The sequence below is a fragment of the Trachurus trachurus genome (assembly GCF_905171665.1).
Source record: "Trachurus trachurus genome assembly, chromosome: 24".
NCBI classification, from domain to species: domain Eukaryota; kingdom Metazoa; phylum Chordata; class Actinopteri; order Carangiformes; family Carangidae; genus Trachurus; species Trachurus trachurus.
This window is the reverse complement of record NC_139910.1, coordinates 26,783,666-26,795,930: the sequence shown is the minus strand read 5'-3', so window position 1 is coordinate 26,795,930 and position 12,265 is coordinate 26,783,666. Positions and strand designations below refer to the sequence as shown.

The window sequence follows — 12,265 nt, the reverse complement described above, 5'->3', positions numbered from 1 at the left end:
ACGAATTACGGGTCATTCAATAATCGTTCGAACCTCATTTTTCTAAAAACTGACAGCCCTAGTTCAGACTGTGAGTTAACAAATGCCTGGCTTGAGCCATGTGGACATGCAGTTTCCAGTGTTGCTGCAGAACACATTGTGTGTGTGTGTGTGTGTATTGTGAGGTGGCATCCAGATGGCCCTCACAGATGGATGCTGCGGTCTTAGAGGAGATTACCTCCCTCTATTCTGGTCTCTGCTGCTGCTTCTTAAGACCACAGGAGCCCTGTGACACAGTAGCCCAATTAGCCACGCCAGCTAGCCTAGCCTAGCATTAGCCTAGCAACAGCACCCTTCTTCTTCTAAGGCCAAATGTGAGTCAGTTGTTGTGCTGTCAGCCTCGTGACCCCCCTCCTCCATCACCAGGTAGCGGGGTCAGGAAGGTGTTGGTGACGCAGGAGGGGATAGAGATGCTGTTGCTGCTGGAAGAAAGAGAGAGAGAGAGAGGAGGAGAAGGCAGTGGGGAGACGGGGGCTTTGCTGTGAACTAAATGGTTTATCGGTAGCAGCCCCCACTGTGCTGTTTGTCTGCCACACACACACATAAGACAAGGCAAGGGTCAATTCATGCTGTCTGCTCTTTGGCAGGCCAGAAGTCTCTAGAGCAGATTAAGGCCTTCCAGCAAATGAGGCACACACACACACACACACACACACACACACACACACACACACACACACACACACACACACACCTCTAAACCTACAGATTCACGTGCTCCCAGTCTCGTCCAAGTTATGGTTGTCATTCATAATTTGTCAAGTCAACACTTTGTGCCAAGGTGATCCAGATTCTGTGTGCAGAGGTCACACACCCCTTGTGCTCATAGACTGTGTTGACTCAAATGTATTGAAGAGGTTAGAGATGAAAAATGTGGCATTACTGCTGTGGAAGGTGAACATGTTCATTTTTACTTAAAGGTGCATTGTGTAGGAATTCCTCCCATCTAGCGTTGTGGTTGTATATCACAAGCAACTCAATGGTATTTTTCATGCTGCATTCACCTGAAATTGGGCAGACGGCAGACGGACGACAGCCGCTGCACGTAACGGCATAAACAAGCCTCTATGTAAACAAGTGGTCCATCAGCACGAGGCAAAACAATACACGTGACAATATGTTGTCATGGCGATGTGGTATTGTTTACCTGACCCACATTTTACCGGCTTTCTCTGGACTTCTGTGACTAAAATGACATCTGGTTTGTTACCGACGGCCGTCTGCCCGACTGCAGGTGAATGCAGCATCAGTGTAACGCTCCATTCCTCCTCACTGCGTTACCGCGGTGACTTTTCACAGACGCCACCTCCACCTGAGCCGACAGCTCCGGTGTCTCCGCTGAGTTTCCGTGGTTTCCTACCGTCACGCTGCCACTGAACGTAAAAACATGGAGACACCACATGGCAGCAGCACCGAGCTTACCCGCTCCATGGAGATATGAATGATATGAACGGATAATTCAGAGCTGAAAGGAACACACTTCTGAACCAAATAATTGATTTTCATGAATAGATAACAGGAGAAGTGACACAATGTCCCTTTAAAATTTCTATCTATACCCAAGGGGGCAGTTGTCGGTCTTAGAAGTGAAGCTCACTTCCGCATTCAAAAAGCTGCAATCCCCCCGGCTGTCGCTGGGGGCTGGCTCCAGAAGGGAGCAACTCCAATCGAGCCCCATGTTAAAATAGCCGATTTTACAGCTTAAAAAAACATATTTACAGCCTGGTACATTTTATTTTTTTGGTCTCAATCGATAGTTTCTACCCCCGCACACACTCTGAGGGGGGTGAATTTTTTTTAAACTCTACCGTTTTACTATTATTAGGGTTAAAGTTCTGGCCAATCAGGGCGCAGACCCGTTGAGTGACAGGTCCGGCGACCGCTGCTACGAGGCCAGTGGGCGGGCTCTCGGCCGGCCAACGGCCGCACCGCTCCAAATATGGCAAGTAGAATCCAACATGGCGCGGTTCTAATCCCCGTAGTAGCGGCACAAAACAGACTCCCCCAAACCAATGGGTGACGTCATGGACGCTACGTCCATTCTTTTTACAGTCTATGTCTATACCTTTATCTATCCTGCAGGTATAAGAGGTGTCATCTTCTGTGGTTGTTTATGTACTCGACTTAAACATTTGCGGCTTGATGTAGAAGTGATTGGAGGTTTTTTTGCCTTCACGCTACAGATCTGATCTGCCATCCAAGCTGTTATTTCCATGTAGTGAAACAGAATTGACATTTCCTCTAAAGGTTAAAAATGTTCCACAAGTTCTGTTTATAACATTTGACAATTACAAAGCCAAAAGCCACAGATTTTTTCCAGCGATTGTGCCCAAGTTTGTGTCCTCTCGCTCCAGCCTTGCATTATCGTCTTTTAGGGTTTGAGTTGTTGGAGCTGAAGGTGAAGGTTCAGAACAGAACAGTGTATTATTGTCCAAGATAAATGTCCTTTTAGAGACATTAAACTTTTATCAGAGCAATCTTCATTTCCCCATCGCTGGGTTTTATGCTCCTCTCTGATAGTCTGACCTCTGAGTATACATCATGTCAGTTGTTTATGTGTGTTTTGCGCCTGCCAAGTTCATGTTACTCCACATTGGTTTGCGTGAAGGTATGCACTTTGGTACAGTACGTGGTTTCCATCCAAAATACTATATACACCATCCACTTTGGAGAGTGATGTCCAATCTGGAACTCATCAGGACGCAGCGAAGCCCTTTAAAAAGACTTCTAAGTAACCCACGATGCAAACAGTGATTTGGTAGAAGTAAGTGTCAATTTATATACAGTATATATGTGTTTCAGAGCCCAACCTTTATGTGTCTATAGAAGTCACATATGTGCACATGTTACTTAAATCCGAGGTTTTATAGGTTGGTGATTTAGTGGTGTCTCTGAAGCAGGGAGATAGCTGGCCCACCCCCCTGCTCCTGCCCTATGAGATAGGGCTATTAACACTACTGGAAAATGACAGGGGGCTTCACATGTGGCTTTGAAGAGATTTCTGGCTGAAGACCTAAATATCAAAGCCATCTTCAAAAGCCAGTTCATGTCTGTTCACTCCCACAAATCTCTAAAGCCTGGGCAATAATCTTAATAGTCTTAGAACTTAGAAAGAATTTAAGGAATACATTAAGTGGAATGTGTGAATTTCATGAGCTTTAATTGATTAACTTCTATTCCTCAAGTTTTCCCATCTGGAAAAAATGGATTGTTTTGCGCTGCAGCGATATCACATTGATTACTGTCCATAAGGACGCGCTGGAATTTACATCTGGCCTCGCTGTAGCTTCACCAGACATAGAATCTCACTTAGGGCCAAAACTAAAAGGTCACAAGTCGTGTAACGGCAGAATAAATGCAGCCCAGAGCCATTGTCTTCAACAAAGATGCAAGAAAGAGACCTTTTTTTTTTCTCTAAATATATTTTTGGGGCTTTTTATTGCCTTTAAAGGGATAGTTCACCCAAAATTCAAATTTCATACCAACTTTCTTTGTCCAAAAAGACAAACCAAAAAACATCCAAATACCTCCATACTGCTCGTCTGTAATGTCCCTCTGGTATTGAAGCCCCGACATGTTCCGCCGGTCAGTGCAAATCACGGAAGAGCAGTGAACCGAGACACTGGGAGCTTCCGCTACAAACAAGCTTAAAATATAGACTTATTTAATTTTTTTCGGAACAATTTCTCATGTTGGGGCTTCAATACAAGAGGGACATTACAGACGAGCAGTATGGAGGTATTTGGATGTTTTTTGGTGTGTCTTTTTGGACGAAGAAAGTTGGTATCCATTCACAACCATTATATGGACAAATACTGCTGCAATTTTGAGTGAAATTTGAATTTTGGGTGAACTATCCCTCTAAATGACAGCACAGTGGAGAGAAAGACAGGAAATGGGGAGGCAGAGAGGGGGAATGACATGCAGGAAAGGGCTGCCTGATGCGGGATTCGAACCAGGGCCACCTGCAGTGAGGACTGTAGCCTCAACATGGGGCAGCCGCTCTACCAAGTGAGCTAAAGGCTCACTGCCCCTGAGACAATTTATTAATGTGTTGTTGTTGAGCTTTGAGGCCATTTTCCTCCTCTTATCAGTATTGGTATCGGTATTAGTGTTGTGTTCTCATGCACTGTGAGCGTGGGGGTGTGTGTGTGTGTGTGCATGCGTCAAACATCAGGTTTATTATTTGAAGCGGAGCCGTGCTCACATCACTGGACAGAAATAGCACCAGCTCCGTCCTGGAACCTGTTACATCAAGTGTGTGTGTGTGTGTGTGTTTGTGTGTGCATTGCTTGTGTCTGTGTAGCCGCGCATCATGTCCTTAACCATTGTGTTTTGATGCATGTACTGTGTGTGTGTTTTTCACGCTACCCCAAAGAGTTTGTATGTGCCCTCCATAGCATGTGTATTGTGTATTGAGGCGTGTGGCAGCTCAGTGTGTTGATAAGGGGCCTCAGACACAGGGCTGGACGGGGGTCTGCCCTCAGGGGAAATGAGTGGGAATGGTCAGACAAGGACAGAGGATATATTTAGCCACGACGACGGTGGGATACACTAACGTCTCTGTTTGGTACCGATTCAGGCCAATGATTACTGAAGTCATTTTGATGTGTTTTCACAATTATTCTGATGTGGATTCGAACCAGAGTCTCTCACCAGAGGCCAGGTACAGGGTCTACGTTAGCATGGTTACTTACTGTACATCAGTGTTTTTCAACTCCACGTGGGATCGCCTGGAATTCAAATGGGGTCACCTGAAATGTCTAGTAATTGATAAAAATATTGGTAACACTTTATTTGACGCCTATCTGTATTATGCATTATAACCATACTTATAATGAGTTATAATGCAGTTATAGCACTGTATAACTATAGTTATAAACACTCATAAATGATCATAATGCTTTATAACAATAATCATAACACACTATAAAACATTTTATTATGACTTATAAGGTTAGGTATTATAATATGTTATAATTGTTAGTAACTCACTGACAATGCCCACATTGATAATGCATATAAATATAGTTATAATGTGTTATAATAGGCTTATAAACGTGTATAACTATCATTATAAACAGTCATAAATTATCATAAGGCTTTATATCAATAAGCACAACACATTATAGAGCATTTTATAATGGCTTATAAGGTCAAGTATTATAATACTTCATGATTGCTGGTAAGAAAAGATCATAAAGATGAAATCTGATAATGAGCTCTCTAGCAGCTCATTATCAGATTCATCAAATAAAGTGTTACCAAAATATTTTTTAACTAATTATTATTCTTTTTAAAATTATGATTATTGATTAAAAACACCACACACAATCTTAAACAACTGTATTCTATACTTTCACTTTCTCAAATATAAAGAGTTCAAATAAAATGCAGCGTATAAAAATATATCAGAGGTGGGGCATCTTGATTGACGGCTTGCCAAAAAAATTTGTGATGTCAGAACAGGATCACTTGCCAAAAAAGGTTGGGAACCACGGCTGTACACTGTCATGTAAGACGGTAGCAGCAGCAGCCCAACAGAAAGCAGCTGTCAGTGACCACCTGTTTAACATGCAGCAACTTCTCCTGCACATGATTCCTTACGGCATGAATTCCTAATAGTATGTAAAAACTGAGGTTGGTAACTTGCAGGAAAAAGATGGATGTTTCATCAACTAACAAATAAAAGAAGCAAAACTTGCACAGAGCCAATTCACTGGACAAATCTATCTTGAAGTGTTAACACACAGGATGAACCTAACACCGGAGCTTCAATGATAATGTCGTTAATCCGGATTTGGACATTTAGGAAATTGTGGTCAGCATTAATTTTTTCTTGACATTTTATAAACCGAGTGAATAATTAACGAGGAAATAAATAACTCTTATTGGCAGCCTCTGTGGCCGCCCATCTCAATGCTGCTGCTGTTGGTCTGCAGTCCTCCTGTCCTCCTGTCCTCTGGGGCCAAGCTGACGATCCCGTCCCACTCTAAAAACCTAGTTTACCGGTTTAACAGTGAAAGCGTGCGATGAGGTGTTCCAGCTGCTGCGGCCGCCAGACAGAAAGCTCTCGCTCTGTCTAGAAATTAATCCAGAGAACTGGAATCAGGCCACGGTGTGTGGATCTACGTATATTATAAACACATCATCAGCAGTAGTAATGCAGAACAGATGCAGGTTGACAAGAGGAGTCTACAGTGGCCACCGTGACCACATCTGTAAAAGAATGTGTTGTCAGTAGCCCCCCCCACCCCCCCTGTCTCTGCTCACAAACACAAATACTGCAGCAGGCAAAGGGAACAGGGGAGTGTGTCTGTTTAGGACACAGGGCTTTTTTTTTTTGCGAGTGGGAGTGTGTTTGTGCACTGCATATTTCCTCAAACACAGTGCATGTTTGTGTGTGTGTGTGTGTGTGCTTTGAATCTGTGTCCTCCACACACACACACACACACACACACACACACACACACACACACACACACACACACACACACACACACACACACACACACACACAGGTTCTGTCTGCACAGCTAATTCCCACAACACCGTTCTAGCTATTTCCAGCGTTCATTCTTTTGGTCAATTTGGAGTTGTCATGCTGCTGATGAATGAAGAGAGGGGGAATTACACTTAATTGAATCACAAATAATATCTCAATTATTACTCACTGACCTTACAAGCAAGTTAAGACGGTTAAATTTCCCTGCGTTATGTCGTCTGATGTGATGATAATTGATGGGGAGTTGCACCGTAATGTGAGATCAGGCTTGTGTGTGTGTGTGTGTGTGTTTTGGATGTCCTGTAGGTATTGCTTTGTTTGGCGGTGTGTGTCTTGTTTTCTTCGTCTTCCTCACTCCTCTCTTGAACGTTCACTTGCTCGGTTTTTCGTCTTTTCACCTTGTCTTTTCCCTCTGCTTTCTTTCAGGGACATTAAGCCCGACAACCTTCTGCTGGACATGAACGGCCACATCCGCCTCGCCGACTTCGGCTCCTGCCTCAAACTCATGGAGGACGGGACGGTAGGTTTTTTTTTTTTAAAACCACACTGCTGCTGATGCCTCCTCCTCCGGCCAAAGCAAACATACCAGAGCTTTACTGACCTCTTTGTCAACCCCCAGGGGTCTCCCAGGAGGAGTGTGTGGTTCAGCTGCTTGGCTGTGCCTGCAGTTTATGATTCAGACAATTCTCCTAGCAAATAAAAGCCCCTCTCCCCACAGGTTTAATATAAAAGGAAAGTGAGAGGACGAAATAGTCGATCAAAGCAGGGGAGCCTGAGTCTGTTCTTCCACTGTTGATATAGTGATGAGGTTATAAGACCTTCAGAAAAAATAAATTTAGCGGTAGTCGGACACTCCTTGGAACTTTGTCGTAGACCAAGGCATCCAGATTAAAGCTTTGAGTGATGAGACGAGTGAATTTCTTTGGTGTTTCATCTGTGTTAGAGCGAACCTCCTGAATAATAAAGACAGCTGATACCAACATGTGATGGATCCAAACTCCAGCATCTGCTTTTTCTCTTCCACTGTGGAACGTCTGGCACTTCATCATCGTAGCCTTCTGAAAATTCATATTGTAACATTTTGAAATGCTCAGATTTACCACTGTGATTTTTATTCAGGATTCCTGCATTGAATTTGCATTCTCACAATTGTGCTTGAAACATGGAGAAACTGAGGAAAAAAACCAAAACAAACTGGCAGGGATGTTCGCCTCGTAGCGGGGGTCTGAAAGTTCAATATGCTCTTGGTTTGGTTGTTTGCTGTTGCTGGAGTGGTTGTATTTATCTTGCCTGCTTCCAAGACTCCAGTCTGTAACTCATCATCATCCTCACTCTTATTGCTGTTATATGAACACTGAACTGTAAAACCTCTGGTCGGTGCCTGTTTGTTTGTTTGTATGTGTGAGCTTTTTTGGCATCAGTTACTCACGTGCGCTTTGGTCCCCTCGTTAGGTCCAGTCCTCGGTGGCCGTGGGGACTCCGGACTACATCTCCCCAGAAATCCTCCAGGCCATGGAGGACGGGAAGGGCAAGTACGGGCCTGAGTGTGACTGGTGGTCCCTGGGCGTCTGCATGTATGAAATGCTGTACGGCGAGACTCCTTTCTATGCAGAGTCCTTGGTGGAAACCTATGGGAAGATCATGAACCACAAGGTGAGCTAATACATAAAGGGCAAGATAATGATGCATACATAGAGCTGCACTGTGAAGATTAGGGGTGGGAGAAAAAAATCGATTCACATAAATATTGCAATATCCTTTTTGACGATTTTTAAATCGATTTGTTTTTTTCAAAAATCAAATTTTTTTTATTATTTTTTTTTTTAATTTTTTTGAAATATTGTGCAATGTGCATTTGTTAGCCTTTTTTACATACAGAGAGTACAGGTTTTGAAAAGGGTTTAAGTTCACTTTATAATGGAGTATGTTAATTTATAGTTAATTAATTTAAACTTCTACAGTATTTGTGTGCAGATAAATGTTAAAAATGCAGACTAAAAATCGAGAGAATCGGCAATATCGTAGAATCGCAATTTAAATTGAATCGCCATCCAAAAAATCGTAGAAGAATCGAATCGGGAGAAAAGCATATCGTCCCAGCCCTAGTGAAGATGATGTAAGGACAAAAGAAAAAATATAATTAAATAAGTACAATAGTTGCATGTGTGTGTGGAGCTGTTACACATTATCATCTTGTTGTTGGAGCATGCACAGATGCACTACAGCAGAGTTCCATTCAGAAATCTGAGGCACCGTAGATCAGTTGACTGTTTTCTATTGTCGAGAAGTGAATTGTTAGAATGAATAATCTCACGTCTCTTCATCTGCACAGGAGCGATTCCAGTTCCCACAGCAGATATCAGACGTGTCAGAGGACGCTAAGGATCTGGTTCGCCGGCTCATTTGTAGTCGAGAGCACCGGCTGGGCCAGAACGGCATCGAAGACTTCAAGCAGCACCCCTTCTTCGCTGGTACAGGCTGAATCTACCGTCACACTGTCATCTGTGCTTTGAATGTTCTGTTTCCCAAATGTTTGAGTCAAGTGACAGGTCTTTGGTCTTCTCTCTCTTGGTATCTTTTCTGGCAGTTATTTATGCCATGCTTATCAGCATATATCAGTTCTTAACAGCAACTGCTAACGTGCTTTACATTTTAGATCTTATTTTGTTTTCCTTATTCATTTTATTTCTCAAATAAATACACGTAATACTAACATAAAAAAATATAGAAAATACACTATGATTAAGCAATTTTTTTGCATATACTGTATTCTGTAGTATGTCTCTTTTCAAGAAGTTGAAAATCATTAAGATCTTAAAGCACCGAGTTCCACAGTGTATCGCTGAACAGGGTCAGTCTAACTTGTGAGCTCTTTTGTGTTAAGGCATTGACTGGGACAACATCCGCACATGTGAGGCCCCATATATCCCAGAGGTCAGCAGTCCTACAGACACCTCCAACTTCGATGTGGATGATGACTGTCTGAAGAACTCGGTAAGGGGTGTTGTCAATCTTCATCTTTATCTTATCTTATGAAATATAATCAGATGTGATTTGAAGCCTCAACTAAGCAGGAGTTTCCCTGTGGCTATGCAGGGCAAGGCAAGGCAATTTTATTTGTATTGTCTCAAAGGCCCTCACATCCACTGAGGAAAAACTCCATGGAAAACCCTTTTAACACAAACACGCTGTGTAATCCGTAATCTTTTGTTTATGACAGTTAAGACTACACAAATACAGACGTTGTAACAACATATACGTATGTTATATAACGTTATCCACCGCTCTATGGATTGATTTTTCATTGTAAACAAATGCACATGGCCAGGTGGAGGGTTAGCAAAACAAAGGAAAAGCAACCAGACTTGCGTGGTTTCTCTTTAACTGATTAAGACCCCCTTTCAATTTGTTTTCAGGAGACCATGCCCCCTCCCTCTCACACTGCCTTCTCTGGCCACCACCTGCCCTTTGTGGGATTCACCTACACAAGTAAATGGTAAGTGCTGCCGAACGGTCGTATAAACAGATCCACAGACTGATGAGAGAGGAGAAAGGTGTAGCAGCTTGTCATTATCTGGTTTGTAGATGTTGTGGGTCTTGTTAGATCAGACAGATCTCCCAGTCTAGTCGAGTCACTACATAACATTCTTATCACTCCATCTGAAGAAGCCTAGCAGTTTTAAATGAGCCTCCCTCCCTAATAAGGTGATGTTCATGACTCGCTGTAGATTTTCACACTAAAGCGTTGCCCGTGAGAAAGCAGCCAGCTACTGTCTTATCTCCTCATGGTTCAGTGATAATGCCCCCCCCCCCCCCTTCACCCTGTCTCCCTGTGTCTTTCTGTCTCACATCTTCCCTTATGTCACTGTCACTCTTTCTCCCCCCTCCCCCCTCCCCCTCCCCCTTCCATGACTCAACATCCTCCCATCCCTCAACTCCTCACTTTGTCGTCCACTTCTCTTTCCTGTTTCCTCTCCCCCGCTGCCGTTTCCTTCTCGCCTCTTTCTCTCCTTGCTGACTAAATACGTGAATATTGAATTTCCTTTCAACACCGCTATTTGTCAACTCAATAAATGTTTCCGTCTTCCCGCATGATGAATCCTCACCGCCACTTCTTTGCTGATACCGACATTGTTCCCCGTGTCTCCCACATCTGACAAGATGATGCTTGTCAGATTGTTACACAAAATGAGAAAGTGATTGAACGAGTTTCAGTCTACAAATACTTGGGATTTTACTTGGATGAAAATCTGTCTTTTAAGAAACTCAGGGTTAAACTTGGTTTCTATTATAGAAACAAAAGTTGTTTCTCCTTTAATGCGAGAAAAAGACTGATTCAGGCAACTTTTGTATCAATACTTGACTATGGTGATATCTTATACATGCATGCAAATCTCTCCTCTCTGAAAATGCTGGATTCGGTGTATCATGCAGCATTAAGATTTGTAACAGATTCAGGTTTTCGTACTCATCACTGTAGTCTTTATGAGAGTGTTGGCTGGCCTTCTTTGTACAATCGTAGATGGGAACACTGGTATTGTTTTCTTTATAAGGCCATCCTGTGTGACTTGCCTCCTTATTTGTGTTCTCTCTTGGTTCCTAAAGTCAACACCAGAAGCTGTAGTCTCAGGCCCGATAGATTGATAATGTATACTATTCCTCGTACGCGGACTGTCTTTGGGGAAAGTACCTTCAAAGCATTCGCACCCTCGTCCTGGTATAAATTACAGAGTCATCTTAAATTGGATTATCTCCCAAGTATGGAAGATTTTAAAGCTATAGGATCAAGGACTATTTGACTGCTGCATGCACATGTTCTCTCACCGAACAGCTGGTGATTATACTGTAATGATGTGATTTGCTGTTACTGTTTTAGCTGTTTTTATGTTTGTTTTGTTGATGTTGTCCAAATGTGTACTTGATGTGGATGTACTGTGCTGCTTTCTTGGCCAGGAACCCCTTGCAAAAGAGATTCTGAATCTCAATGGGATTATTCCTGGTTAAATAAAGGTAAAAAAAAAAATCTCCCTCATTATCCATCTCCGCTCTCCTCCTCTAGCTACCTGTCTGACCGGGGTTGCCTGCGACAGCTGGGAGGGGAGACGGGCAAGGCGTCTCAGAACCAGGTTGACCTGGACGTCCAGCGCAGCCTGGAGGACAGCCTGGCCACCGAGGCCTACGAGAGGAGAATCCGCCGCCTGGAGCAGGAGAAGCTCGAGCTGAGCCGCAAACTGCAAGGTCGGTCCGAACAAAGGCCCCATCTGTTTGTCAGCATGTGTCAAATCACAAACATGTGCACACGGCCACGCCGAGAGAGAAGGCGCACACGTTAATACGTTAATTGTTAGCTCTGCATACCAAAGCTTGCACACATACAGAGGTATTTCCTCCTCACGCCTATGTTTGGCTTTTAAATAGGAAAAAAAAAAAAAAAAGCATAACAGATGCCTTTCTCCTGACCTCTTGCAGAGTCGACTCAGGCGGTGCAGGCGCTGCAGCATCCGTCAGGAGAAGGCCCCCCCAGCGCTAACAAGGAGGTGGAGATCAGGAGTCTGAAGAGCGAGATCGACATCCTCAAGAAGCAGATCGCTGGTCAGGAAACCTTTGATCATATGTAGTTGAGCTCAGAAATATTCAGCACAGAAGGCTACCTGTACAACCAGATCTGAAAACCACTGCAGGCTGTTTAGGATATCTGTCAGTGATCACAATGCAACCAGT

The 12,265-nt window shown here is 43.4% G+C and overlaps 1 protein-coding gene across 3 annotated transcripts in view; it reads left to right on the top strand.

The window, feature by feature from the left end:
• Positions 1-12,265, top strand: part of cdc42bpab (CDC42 binding protein kinase alpha (DMPK-like) b) — a 103,384-nt gene that overhangs the window by 54,215 nt on the left and 36,904 nt on the right. For all 3 annotated transcript variants that reach the window (XM_084001149.1, XM_084001148.1, XM_084001147.1), the window contains exons 6-12: positions 6,971-7,064; positions 7,997-8,197; positions 8,877-9,015; positions 9,429-9,538; positions 9,961-10,040; positions 11,604-11,782; positions 12,014-12,136. In XM_084001149.1, coding sequence (XP_083857275.1) covers positions 6,971-7,064; positions 7,997-8,197; positions 8,877-9,015; positions 9,429-9,538; positions 9,961-10,040; positions 11,604-11,782; positions 12,014-12,136 — 926 coding nt within the window. The remainder of the gene's footprint in view (positions 1-6,970; positions 7,065-7,996; positions 8,198-8,876; positions 9,016-9,428; positions 9,539-9,960; positions 10,041-11,603; positions 11,783-12,013; positions 12,137-12,265) is intronic.